The sequence below is a fragment of the Crassostrea angulata genome, chromosome 7, assembly GCF_025612915.1.
Source record: "Crassostrea angulata isolate pt1a10 chromosome 7, ASM2561291v2, whole genome shotgun sequence".
NCBI lineage: Eukaryota > Metazoa > Mollusca > Bivalvia > Ostreida > Ostreidae > Magallana > Magallana angulata.
The window spans coordinates 6,603,946-6,618,682 of NC_069117.1; the positions used below are offsets into that span (position 1 = coordinate 6,603,946).

At 33.0% G+C, this 14,737-nt stretch overlaps 1 protein-coding gene across 1 annotated transcript; it reads right to left on the reverse strand.

Annotated features, from left to right (window-relative positions):
* Positions 1 to 10,786: 10,786 nt before the first annotated feature.
* On the reverse strand, positions 10,787 to 14,418 carry LOC128155501 (39S ribosomal protein L41, mitochondrial-like). Its single transcript, XM_052817238.1, has 3 exons — positions 14,158 to 14,418; positions 12,543 to 12,643; positions 10,787 to 11,261 (listed from the first exon to the last, which is right to left on the reverse strand). The coding sequence occupies exons 1-3, from the start codon at positions 14,354 to 14,356 to the stop codon at positions 11,097 to 11,099; spliced, it is 465 nt and encodes a 154-aa protein (XP_052673198.1). The 5' UTR covers positions 14,357 to 14,418; the 3' UTR covers positions 10,787 to 11,096.
* Positions 14,419 to 14,737: the final 319 nt, after the last annotated feature.

Below are 14,737 nucleotides of genomic sequence, written 5' to 3' on the forward strand. Positions count from 1 at the left end.
AGGAAAGGCGTGTTTCAATCAGTTTAATAGCTTCGGGTTCGGCATACGGTAAAATGATTCCATACTTCTAAAACGAGGTTCTTTGTTTAAAGCAGCCATGACATTATACGAAAAAGGTCTTTCTGACTATGATGAATTTGCTTGTTGTGCAACAGTTCGCGTATGAAGGGAAATTTTGAAACTTACAAAATATATTGGTGCCGATTTTGTGAAGTAAATTGAGGCTAAATATTTCAATGCGTTGATAGTTTTCACACATGACGATGGTGTTAGCTTGTTCTGATTTTCGTTTCGTTCTCATTATGCTTTGTAACCTGGAAACTATCGTCTGTATTTCGTGATTTTTACGTATCAAATCAAACAGAGACTTCGGTAAATCAAACAGTTAACTGTTTACCTGCGCAAATTAAGCAAAATGTAGGGATACTGAAATACAATTCATTCTATCGGTAATTCGGCATTATCTTTTGCGTAATGGTACATGTAGATTAATGCAATAGGTTTTCTTGAGATGCTCGGCATTTTCTCGAGTTTATTCAGTTTAAATAGAGTTTGATATCGCTGACGGAAATATGTAGGTATATACATGTATATATATGATTCATTTCGAAAAAATAAATTGTGTTCTTTATTTGTTATACATGTAGTGCATGTTTCTTGTGTTTAATTGTTTACAATTTCTATTTACTAACCATATTTGAGTGTTAAGCTTCGAATTATAAGCAAGATACAGAGATTTGCTCACAATTCTATGTTTGTACACAGATCTTAAAAACTAAAGCTTAAAAATTAAAAAAATTGGCAATATTTATTAAGAAAATTTACAAAGCCTGTTCTTCCAGAAACCAACTTTAACAACTTATTGTATTGTAACCTTAACCTTTTTAGCTCACCTGAGGGTGGGGCCACAATGGGGGGTCGAAGTTTAACAAATGAATATATAGAGTAAATCTTTAAAAATCTTCTCCTCAGAAACTAATCAGCCAGGAAAGCTGAAACTTGTGTGAAAGCATCATCAGGTAATGTAGATAAAAATTTGTGAAAATCATGATCTCCGGAGGTAGGGTGGGGCCACAATGAAGGATCGAAGTTTTACATAGGAATATATAGAATAAATCTTTAAAAATCTTCTTCTCAGAAACTAATCGGCCAGGAAAGCTGACACCTGTGTGGAAGTATCCTCAGGTAGTATAGATTCAAAGTTGTGAAAATCATGACCCCCGGGGTACGGTGGGGCTACGGTGGGGCCACAATGGGGGATCGAAGTTTAATATAGGAATATATAGAGTAAATCTTTAAAAATCTTCTTCTCAGAAACTAATCAGCCAGGAAAGCTGAAACTTGTGTGAAGGCATCCTCAGGTAGTGTAGATTCATAGTTGTGAAAATCATGACCCCCAGGGATAGGGTGGGGCCACAATGGGGGATCGAAGTTAAACATAGGAATATATAGAGTAAATCTTTAAAAATCTTCTTCTCAGAAACTAATCTGCCGGCAATGCTGAATCTTCTTCGGAAGCATCCTCAGGTAGTGTTGATTCACAGTTGTGAAAATAATAACCCCTGGGGGTAGAATGGGGCCACAATGGGGGGTCGAAGTTTAACATATGATTATATAGAGTAAATCTTTAAAAATCTTCTTCTCAGAAACTAATTAGCCAGGAAAGCTGAAACTTGTGTGGAAGCATCCTCAGGTAGTGTAGATTCAAATTTGTGAAAATCATAACCCTGGGGGTAGGTTTGGGCCACAATGGGAGGTCGATGTTTTACATAGGAATAAACAGTGTAAATCTTTTAAAATCTTCTTCTCAGACACTAATCAGCCAGGAAAGCTGAAACTTGTGTGAAAGCATTCTCAGGTAGTGTAGATTCATAGTTGTGAAAATCATGATCCCCAGGGGTAGGGTGGGGCCACAATGGGGGGTCAAAGTTTAACAAAGGAATATATAGGGTAAATCTTTAAAAATCTTCTCAGAAACTAATCAGCCAGATGTTTCTTTATAATTGTTAAGAATTTGGCCCCAGGACAATTCTTTGGCCTCCCGAGAAGGTTCAGAGTTTGATGTACGTTTATATCTAATATATAAACTATTGTTAAGGATCATTTTGAGAACTGCAATACTCAACATATGATATGACTATAAAATCATCTTGTTAGAAAAGGGACTAATGATTATAAACATAAGAATATCCAGGGGAAAATGGATTTTATTTATACAGGATCTACATGTATTATTGTACATTGTCCAGATAGTTTGTATTATGACTCCATTAAGCTGATTTTATCATACCTATTGTTCCTCAGGTGAGCGATGTGGCCCATGGGCCTCTTGTTTTTTAAATCAGTTCTTTTACATGTATTTGTTTCATTCGTTTGGAGGGTTCGTGTGTAAATTCATTTCAACGTGTGTCTCTGTATTCACCGTTTGTGTTTTTGATTGATTCACGTCAGGATTTTGCTTTTTATTTTATTTTATTTTTTTATTTATTTATTTATTTATTTATTTATCTTCTTTTTTTTTGGTTTAAATTATATTCAGTTTTCTCGACCCGCTTTACATGCCATGTACAAAAAAAGATGGATGACATTCATTCATGAAAGCGACATATGACGTACGCATTTAATTGTTATTTGATTGTAATTGTTAATAAACTTTAACAAACAATTTTGGGTTTTATATTTATAACTCTATCTTTAGGTATCGTAACTATGCCATGATCGCAGTTGACTTCATCTGAAGCTAGATTGTTTACTGTCGTGTTTATTACACTAACTAATTTATTTAACTCAAAATATGATGAAAATAGACAAACCAATATATATATATATATATATATATATATATATATATATATATATATATATATATATATATATATATATATATATATATATATATATATATATATATATATATATTCAGAAAAAAGTCACAGTGGTCGGATAAATTTTTTTTTTTTGGTAAAAGAGAAGAAATCTAAAATAGAATTGATTTCCCAAAAGTCTACATCAGTTTTCTCGTCATCGGCTTCTTTCTGCAATCATAACACATAAATACGAAAGCCGAGAAGGATCATTCGAGATTCGAGATTCGAAATACGAGATTCGAAATACGAGATTCGAGATTCGAAATTCGAGATTCAATATCTAAATTAACCAATCAAATCATGGATCTGAAACCTGTATCCTAGCAACATCAAACTGTTCTAAATAAAGATCATTCGTACATGCTCTTTCCTACAAATAAATGTCTTAATAGCTCTTAAATAGTGGTTGATGGTTAAATTAACATTGATGAATTAACCCCACACAGTATAAACAATTAAAGTAGAAATAACACTGTTGGCTTTGCGAATCTAAGTGGTTTTGTTTGCCCTGTATGTATTTCCCCCCGAACAATTTCAACCCGAAGTGTATTCGCCCCAACTGTGTAAAAATCGGCTCGCGAAGAAAGATCTGTTTAATCTAAATGTTTTAGCTATGAAACGAAACTCAAAAAAATAATCGACATGTCAAAATATAGGTTATGATAAAGTTTTAAACCATAGAAGATATAATGATTTACAACCTCAAAGACAAAAATCCAGATAAGAATAGTGTATTGTAGGGTATGGCAATGCCATTGTCGATATGAGAGAGAGAGAGAGAGAGAGAGAGAGAGAGAGAGAGAGAGAGAGAGAGAGAGAGAGAGAGAGAGACGGACAGACAGACAGACAGACACAGAGAGAGTTTTGTAGTGTCAAATTCAGTTTGATTTAGAATTTGAAATTGATTTGATTTGTTACAAGCATATATAGACAATAATTAAGCCTCTAAAACGAGAAAAGAGAGGAGGTAGCTAGGGTAGGGCAGACCAACTAGCAAGCTTTAATTTTAACGGTGTTAGCGCACCTGTGATTTACATCACTCTCCCCCCCCCCCTCTCTCTCTCTCTCTCTCTCTCTCTCTCTCTCTCTCTCTCTCTCTCTCTCTCTCTCTCTCATCACCTAGCATTTCCTTTTCCGTGAGGGGGCTTGGGGTATTTGTGATGTCTTACATTAGCTAGCGATAATGATACAAAAACCATGAAATTTTCTTTAAATTGTGTGCGGATCGTATACGCCAATAATCTGTTTTCAGTATATACATTTCAAGAGGGGGGGGGGGGGGGCGGCTATATAGTCCTAATTAATTTGTCAGTTATTCTGTCCCCACTTTGTTTTCTCTTCGTTTTCCAGGTTTTTTTCATTTGGCTCGGCAAATTAATATAAAACTTTCTGTGTAGCTCCATAACGATGCACTGTAGATAAATTATGAGTAGTTTTACTTTTGATAAACAGGTACATATCCGTACTTGATTTTTAATTTGACTCCTTTAATCGGATTTAATATTCCAATAATTATAGGGTAGGAAAGAGTAGACGGGACTTTTTTGCGCATATCCTACTGTACCATTCGTTCAACACAGGTATTAGCACTCATCGAGTTCGACTTGCTTTCGTTTTCTTTCCTCCACTGGATTTAAAGCTATTAATTTTTGAAAATATTTTGAATTTATGGCCTGATTATATATAAATTAGAGCTGTGCTGGTGCATATATTTACCCAAATGGACCAAAATATAACCAAATGAATCTAAAAGTTTTGACAAAATTTGTTTTAAACGTACGACTCTTTTTTTCAATTCTAATCGGGTATGTCCTTTAGAAAAATCTTGAACCACACACATTTTAGCAAATAAAACGACAATTGTTTCATTTTTTTATGGGGAGGGAGGTGGTGCCGGTAAAGGACATGTATTGCTTGTGGCAGTTGTGCTATACTCTCATTTGTTATAATAGGTAATACTACATATTGATATAAAATGAAAGTTTCCAATTGCACTGTACATATCTTCTATCACGCATTTTGACCCGTGCGATAGTTTAAAACAATTTTCAAAGCATTTATTGTAATTCAACCGATCATTTTTGAAATTTAATTTTCTGGATCCCCGCCTGATACGTCCGCCTTCTTGTATATTAGAATTACATGTACGTTGACCATATGTACACATTAACTTAATCGGCTATGTTATGGGACGATAACATTTTTTATCAATGTTTTTGCAGGATATGTGACAAATAACAGCCTATTTGTGGGTTTTTGCACTGATTATTTGAGATAATTTGCCGCCATCTTTTATGCATTCCACACACCACTCACAGTTTCTTTATTTGGTGTTCTGTGTGTATGGCCATAAATTGGTAAATTTGCACCACTCGCCCCTTGTAGCTTCATCCTGATTACATTTTATCTGGCTAAGTGTAATGTAGTAGTATATTAAATACACACATCTTTGTTTGCAGTGCTTATTTACATCTTTAGAGATTTACTTACAAAAAAAGTAAACATTTGTATGACTTATATGTAATTATTGTCAATTTGGTGCGGTGGGGGATAGGGGGGTAGGAAACTACAGAGAAACTTTAACTTGGCTGTGAAACATATGATTTTATTCTTTCTTGTTGATATATCAATGAATGAATTATAACAAAATATATGTACAACAATTAATTTTGAAATATTCATGCACAATCAAATAAAGGGTTTTACTGTTCTCTGCACAAGAAATCGGCAATGTGAACAAATTTGCGCCCTATCATCCCTACCTTTAATTGTAGAGAGTAGGTATCCTTCTATATTGAAAACAATTCCAAAAGTAAGACTCATAATAAGATGCTTACTGAGGAAAAGGAAAAAAATTGTATTTATTAATAGTTCCGTATGCATATGATGTGATAATATCTCAATGATTTGTTTATAATCATAGTATTAGTGTATCACTGTATGCATACATAAAAACGATAAGTAATGCTTATATTTATTAGTGAAACAGGACAGATTATTTATATTTAGATTATTTAAGATACATGTACTAATCTTCATGCAGGGATCTAGAAAGGAGGTGGTCAGGGGATCTGGACCCCCTCCCCGGGAAAACTGGAGCTTATTAAATTTACATAGTAAAATTTTTTAAAATTGGACTAGGACCCCCTACAGAAAAAATTAGCTACGCTTATGAAGTTCTCTACCATAACCGCATTTTTACACAAAAGGGGTGAATAAACCCGGGTTTTAAATTATTACTGGTGGTGAAATACCTTAGGGTTCAAACGCATCAGGTGGAAATGCACCAGGGCAAACAAAATCACTTAGATCGGCGAAGCACACTGCATTATTACTAGTCTACTTAGATATTCTGTGTAAAAGTAAATACAAATAATTATTTAGTTAGGTAGGGAGAAGTGAACATAGCATTTATTTGTATATAAGAGCATGTACGTATGATTTTTATTTAGAACAATTTGATGTCGCTAGGATACATATTTTCAGATCCTTGATTTGATTGGTTAATTTAGATATTGAATCTCGAATTTCGAATCTCGAATCTCGTATTTCGAATCTCGTATTTCGAATCTCGAATCTCGAATGATCCTTCTCGGCTTTCGTACATAAATGACTTGGAATTATCGGGATAGTTCTTTATTTTTGCTACAGAACCAAAGCGAGTCTCAGTAACGACTTAACATGTGTCGGACGATCAATTTTGTGATTGTCTACAATACAATTTAGAGTATCATTTTCAAAGGATATCAATTAAATCAAATCAAGCGGCCAACTTAGTTTGCTTGAGCATTTGTTATTACTTATAAACATTTATGTACATGTAGTTCAATATAGTATTTCTTTCTAAATGGGAGAATCATTTACAATTGTCTGCCAATAACATTCAATTTGTAATACTCCACAGTATTTTAAAAGCTAGTTGTTGGTGGATATTTCATAGAATGGCTTAATTAATTAACGCACTTCATCTGAATGACGACTACATATATACGCTAGATTGGCCTAGCCGTTTAAAAGTATGTTTCTACCTCCAAACAAATTAATAAATTTATTATATGAATAATGGGTTACATACTTTAGAAGTTAATTCAATTAGATATTAGATTACATCCTTACTAATCTCATTACTGAGATATGATCAGATGTACTTGTAATTAGATCTTTGGTTTGGGTTATGAAAGAATTTGACGGTGACAATGATTTATTTACTTCTAAAAATAAAGCCAAATTAGTTTTTTGTCAGCAAGAAAAAAAATCGTTTATTGGCACCAAGTTTCAAGTTTCTTCATTATTTTTTTAATTTCTAAATGTTTCCTTACGTTGCCATGACAACAGATGAGAATAACAATTTCTTCGAAATAACAATAAGTTAATATTAGCCACAGGATAAACCGCAATCACTTCGTTCGAAAAAAAAAAAGCTCATGAAAACAAAAACATGTATGACTGGTTATTTGAAAATTTTAAATCTAATTTTCATAAATATTCAGCAGAGTGTCTTCCATTGCTCATAGTGTGGTTTTGATGGTGTGGGGTGGGGGAGGGGTCCGATTTCAATCAAAAGTGGAAAGATAATTAAATACATTTTGCTTCCTATCATATTTCATATCTTTTTAAAGGATAGAAAAAATGGTGGTAAAATTAAAAGTAAATAATTCAAACGAAAATTTAAAAAAAAAAATTGGGGCAAGTTTGGCAAAATTAAACTATTTTATCCTGCGGTAATATGATAGCGATATCATATAATATGATAAACAAAAGAGTTTGAATTATTAATTACAATTTATTACCCCCCTTAGAGTAACAGAAGCGTTTATTTAAAAATTCAATATACGGCATCAGATTAAAAGAGTATAAAAGAAAACAAACTATTCATGTGAGTCACTTTAAAGTATTCCGGGCACCTAGGTATATTATAGAATTGATTATTCAAATAGGAATTTTCAAATGAATCAAGTAATTAGAGAGATATACAGACATACGATCGAACACTGTGTCCTTCGCATGAACATGTAGTTATCGGTCATGTTTACCTGTAACTAATACCAACATTTTACGGCTTCCTTTAACACTATAAACATTTTTTTTTGTTCTAAAATTGACATATATAAAAAAGTGAATTTACAGGGAGTTGCCTAAACCCTCCCCCACGGTTTCCACTTTTTTTTAACTTGTCATGATTTTATGGATGAGTCCCCCCCCCCCCCCCCCCCCCATTTCAAAAACGATGCTTGAAATGAACTTTTCAACATTTTTATTTATTAAGTACATAGCAGACTCCCGACGATCTAGGTAATCATAATTAAGAAATTCATTTCGCAAAAAAGCAGGATCAAGAAGCTTTCGCTAGATTGAAAAGGAATTCATCGCGACATTATCGTTGAATTGGCTCAGGATATCACGAAATCAAATTAATCAGTGGTAAAAAGATGAAAAGGGTAATATAATAAATTAAATTTAACGAAAAAAATTAATTTGAGATGAAAATCTTCTTGCAAATGAACTGTGTGGACACCCACTCAGCTTACCTTTACAGATATTTTTACGTACATGTATAGATCTGCGCTCAGAATGTTATCTCGTGTTATGTAATTAGCGTTTTCTAGCGTGACTGGTTTCGTTTCTTTACCAACAGATCCATCATTGACGGGATCATCGTCTCATCTCTGGAGTGATCTCCGACGAATTCTCACGTCGGGCAAGGTTATCCCCAGAAGAATCTATCATCAAAATGAGTCCTCTTTCATCTAGTCATCCATTCTTGTTTTCTTGAGAAATTGTTTTTAGAATGCATATTGTCAATTACTTGTAAAACTAGATTAGTTCATAGTGTAACAAGGAATTACGTAATTCTCGGAATGACAAACGCAGTCGATGTCATAGACGCAATTTATTGTAAATAAAACATTTTATTAATAACTAAATTTTACAGTTTTAGTGCTGAGAAATTTTAGTCAAGGAAAATGTAATAAAATATTAAGTCCAATAAGTTATATAAGTAAGTTATATTATGGTGGTCTATTCCGACATTTCTTTAATACGTTGAATTAGCGATTCGACCCCATCCCCCCAGACCATAACCCATTGATTCTTTACTGCCTAATGAATGTACATATATTTACATTCTTTATTTGCACAAGACATACGTCTTATGGCATAGGTAATTACATATACTTAATAGCAATATTGAAATAATGGTATGGTACATGTACATGTACATGTAAAGTACATTGAAAATGTATATAAAATAAAATTTTACTAACAGGCGAGAAAAAAAAAGAAAACAAGAGAATTTTTCTTAATGATCATGAATATTGAAAGTTAGATGGAGATACTTCCCCAAATTACACAGTTCTTTAAAATTTTGAACACTTATTAATTGTATAAATTTGTATACAGACGGTTTTTTTCCAATAATTTTCTAAATATATTTTACTCGGATTTCTCTATACTGTCGGCATTTCAAAACAAAATGGAATTCATCTTCAATATCTAAACAAAATTTACATAAGCGTCTTTCCTTTGGTACATTAGTGTGTCGTCCACTTTCAATTGCAAGTCTATGAGATGACACTCTAATTCTTGCAATTTGTTTCTTATATGTAGAAGGTATTGATTTTGTTAAATAATATTGTAATGAAAACTGATCAATAATATGCTTGTAAAAATAACATCGAGATGAGGAATTAATCTGTTCTACAAGTTGTTCAGAAAAGTGATCAGTGATTCTTTGCTTAATTAAAGGAAAATAGGTTGCACAATATATATATATTCCTGCTCATACCATATATGCCCTAGACCTATTTCAAAAAGTTTATTTTTAATTACACTAACCCAATTTTCAGCAGGTGCCAAAGACGATTCACATTCATTATACAGCATTTTGTAACAGGACTGCAAAATACAATTCTGACTTTGTAACAATTTGAACCAAAATTTGAATATTCTAAACATTCGTATAGTTTTCATAGGTAGCCTCCCAGTTTCAAAATATACCATTGCAGTGTTTGTATTCTTCTTCACACAAATTAATATATATATATATATATATATATATATATATATACATGTTGTTTACATTCTCCAGATGTTCAAATAAAGCAATACATATAAATTGGTGTATAAATTTGGTTTCAGTCGGTCTTTAGGATTTCTCATGAAAAAGCATTAACAATAATGTTTCTTGTAAAAAAATATACTGAAGCTTTTTCATAATCACATGTACATGTATTTGCATACTTCGTCAACTCTTGGATACGGTTGTTCATTAGGAACATGTAACGAGAGAGAGAGAGAGAGAGAGAGAGAGAGAGAGAGAGAGAGAGAGAGAGAGAGAGAGAGAGAGAGAGAGAATTCGTTTCAAGGCACGAGTTTTAGGTCGACTACACTGGGCCACGAGTGTAGGGCATGACTTGACAACCCTCGGCTTGTGGAGGCGATTCTGTGTGTAGGATTTCAGACTCCATTCATCTTGATTAAGATCTATACTTGTACACGTCAACCCTGAAAAGTACATGTATATATCGATTTGCGTTATTTGGAGGACGCAAACTATATAGGATTACAGTAACCGACACTGACATATTTATCAAACATCTATTTGACTTCCCCTCCCGACCTTTTTGTTTTTCCGATTTCAAAAGTTTGAGCCGTAAAGTACAATGGGAGGTGAATATCCTAAAGAATTTCATCGGATCCAGAAACAGAGCCACGAAGGGTGGATCTACTTTTAAAATGAAAAAAAAAGTTTAAAAAGAAAATAAAACAAGAAATAAATATGTTTTCAATCTGAATGCTTTACGAACATGGTACAATTGCTAAGTGATCTTACTGGTCTAACAAGGACTCCGACAATTAGCGCTCTGATCACCACGATCCAAGTATCAATGTCCGAGTCTTTTAATAATTTTAGTCAGAAATCTTAGTTTATAAATTTATTTTTCATACACATATGAACATATACATTTAATACATATAACGTCGACAAATAAATTTCTACAGTTCCAAAGTTCTATTTTATTCTTTCAAACCAATCACAGACAGTGTGTTGACATGAGGACGGACACTGAAGGACGCGACTCCACGGCTGATGACGTCAGGTAAGCTGATGATGTAACTGATACACCTGATGGTTATCTCCGCACACCTGTCTGATTCTGTTACACGGTGGAGAGTTTCACTCCCCGTCCCCCTGACGACTGACATCTGGCCGCCGTCAATATTTGATGATCAGGATGACGACGGCTTTTTGACGATCTCGTAATCGTCAACTTCGTACTCTCCTTCGTTAAACTTCTTGTCGATGTCCTTAGCATAGCACGTATTGAAGAGATCTTGAGCTGTAAACTCACTTTGGTGAATTGTCGACACGTTGTAAGGGACATATGGCTTCAGCTGTTAAAATCAAATGATAAACCACTTCAAATCAAGCTATCATCGCTACACTGAGACAATCCCTACCACTAGTTTCACAAAGTGACTGTTACTATGACAATATGAGAATCAAGACGCGGTTAAGGACTTAGGTAAACAATACATGTGACGGCTGAAAGTCTAAATGACGTCATAGAATAATCTGTATGGCTTTTTAGGACAATAAAAAACGAGAAAAGGTTTTAGGAAAACACCCTTAATACCGCCCCTAACACGATTTTTTTCTTTTGAACTATACATTCTTTATTTGCACAAGACATACATCTTATGGCATAGGTTATTACATATAATTAATAGCAATATTGAAATAATGGTATGGTACATGTACATGTACATGTACATGTAAAGTACATTGAAAATGTATATAAAATAAAATTTTACTAACAGAAAAAAAAACAGAGAATTTTTCTTAATTATCATGAATATTGAAAGCTAGATGGATATACTTCCCCAAATTACACAGTTCTTTAAAATTTTGAACACTTAATAACTAAAAATTAAACATTTAAAGCTACTTCTCTGAAACTACTAAGCCTATTTTTATCTAAACGAAATTTGGTGGTAAGCATCTGTTTGGAGGGGAAACATTTACTTTAAAATTCACTGTCCCCACCCCTCAGGGCCCATAAACATAAGCACGGTAAAAGTTGATGCAATATCTAAATCTCTTCTATACCGTTGGGAATCTAGCAAACAAAGTACATATGTAAGTCTATGGTTGTGATGAACTAGGATGCTTATTTCCTAACTGAGTAGTTTATAAGTCATGACCCCAGTAATTCTTACATTAGAGCAGAAAGACTGGATTAATCATAAAGTGAAAGTAAAGTGGTTTTTCTTTGAAAAATTCTCTAATTCCAAATCATACATCATGACCAGTCCAGTAGTAAGTCAAGATAAAAGATGCACAAGAACCCCCATCAACCCCCCCCCCCCCTTTTTTTTTTTTTACATACAAACACAATATTTAGTTCTCATTTGGACAAATGATGTATCCTAAATATTTTAAAATTTCACAAGGCTGTATCATAATTGAGTTACATTTTACCTAATGTTCAAGGGCTTCTTATTTCTTCATCTTCTTTATTTGATATATAAAGTTAGTTGCTTCCATTACAATTTTAATTAATATAAACTTTGTCAAATTTTGTTTCAATTTAAGATTTAAAGATAATAAATGATTTAATATAGAATGTGTTCATCAAATTTCCATTGGTTCATTTTCTGATATTATGTACAAACCTTGCAGTCTTTAAGATCTGGAACAACTAACTCTGGCATCATTTCTTTCACTCGAAAGAAGCGTTTGTATTTCATGTGAACAAATCCAGTGGGTTGAGCATCTGTTAAATGCATTATAAAACACATGATTATATGATTAATACTATATTATACAGTTTTATCACAAATCTATCACCTCTGTTGATTTATCCAGTTTAATACACATAAATCATTATGTAAAATTAAAAATTGAGAAAAAGAAGCATTTAGTGCTGCAATTTTCACTTGTAAATTTTCAACAAAGAAATTCAGATTTCTGAAACACTTTTATTTAACAAGCAAAAGTTTTAATAGATTAATTCTAAGTCCCTGTAATGTCAAGAATTATCATAGGCTTGATAGTACATGTAGGATTTATAAGTGAATTCAAAATATTGTAAATGAAATTATTTTATACATGAAATACAAATTAGATGTGACGTGTACTGGTCTTGCAAAGGACTTCATAAACTGTGTGACAGACTGACCATACCAACAACTCAACAGTTATATGTGACAGACTGATCATACCAACAACTCAACAGTTATACATGTATAAACTGTGTGACAGACTGATCATACCAACAACTCAACAGTTATACATGTATAAACTGTGTGACAGACCGACCATACCAACAACTAAACAGTTATACATGTATAAACTGTGTGACAGACTGATCATACCAACAACTCAACAGTTATACATGTATAAACTGTGTGACAGACTGATCATACCAACAACTCAACAGTTATACATGCATAAACTGTGTGACAGACTGACCATACCAACAACTCAACAGTTATACATGTATAAACTGTGTGACAGACTGACCATACCAACAACTCAACAGTTATACATGTATATATATGATTTATACTAACCTGTTTACCCTTTTCTATGTGAATTTTTAAATCAGTTAAGTTGTATCTATGAGTATATATATTTATTTAGTACATGTATCATTTATGACTTAAAAGAAAAAGAAATTTTTTTACATTGATAGTTTTCTTTCTATGGTGTTGATTGAGCTTCAAATGAATTTTTTAAGTTCAGTATTTTTCTCAAAATCCCTCAATCCCTAGTAAACAGTAGTAAAGATTTTTAATTAAAGATGTATATTTTACTGATTCATCAAATAATAAATATGCTTTGAATCATCCGACATCCACCCCTCATTGTCTTAGATCTGAGTACATTTAAGAGGGTAGTAATAGAAAAAGTGTGTCAATGACAAATTATGTTAATGTTTAGATGTTATGTAAAATATTAAAGTTTAGACACGTAGCCAGCAGAACAATCTGACAAACAATTATAACAATCATTTATAAAACATTATACCCCAGATCTTAGATCTTCAAAAGCAAAAAAAAAAAAATATGAGAGTTTAATTTGGTACACCAGTGATTAAATAAAATGTTGTTTATATGCTCTAAACAGAAAATTAATGGCAAGAAGGATAACTCATGCATGAATTATTGACGTAAAAATTTTCCACAACTTCTACCAAGCACACGAGAACAAACTGTTAAAAAAAAGAATAGCTTCACAATTTGTCTTATGATAATGTAAACATCAGAGCAATGAGCAATAACTTACGATGAATTGCAACTTTCTCGGCCAGTTCTTTGCTTCCCCCGAGTTTCTGTTCGTTCACGTGCTTAGCTGACACTGGGAATCGTTCGTCAAATGGCCGTCTGCTTCTTTTTGCGGGCCATATGGGCGTTTTACGTCTGTAAACATTAGCTGTGGTACTAAAAGCTCTTCTTAAACAATAACTGCACATGTTTTGATTCATCTTGGTGATTCTGTCATTGAATGCGTTATTCGACCTCAAGTAGGAATTACTGCTCGCTGGGTTAAAGATAAAATTTGACGGTCAAAATCGTAAATTCCGTATCTTTCAAGGAACTTCGCGTACTTTTAAAAAAACCATATTCAAAAAGAAAAAAAATGACACTTTGACTTCACTCAATAACTACATTGCCAACTAGATTGGCTCGTCGAATAAGTTTGTGTACCACAGCTTCAAATCGAAGATGTATTTGATTTTTGAAACTTTATCTGTTTAAAGGCGCAGATAGATAATGTAAATATTCCTTTTTTTAAATAATTTTTCAGAATATACTTTTTGTTTTGTCTTTCTTCAGGATATGGGTGGGGTTTTCTCTAGTAGGGC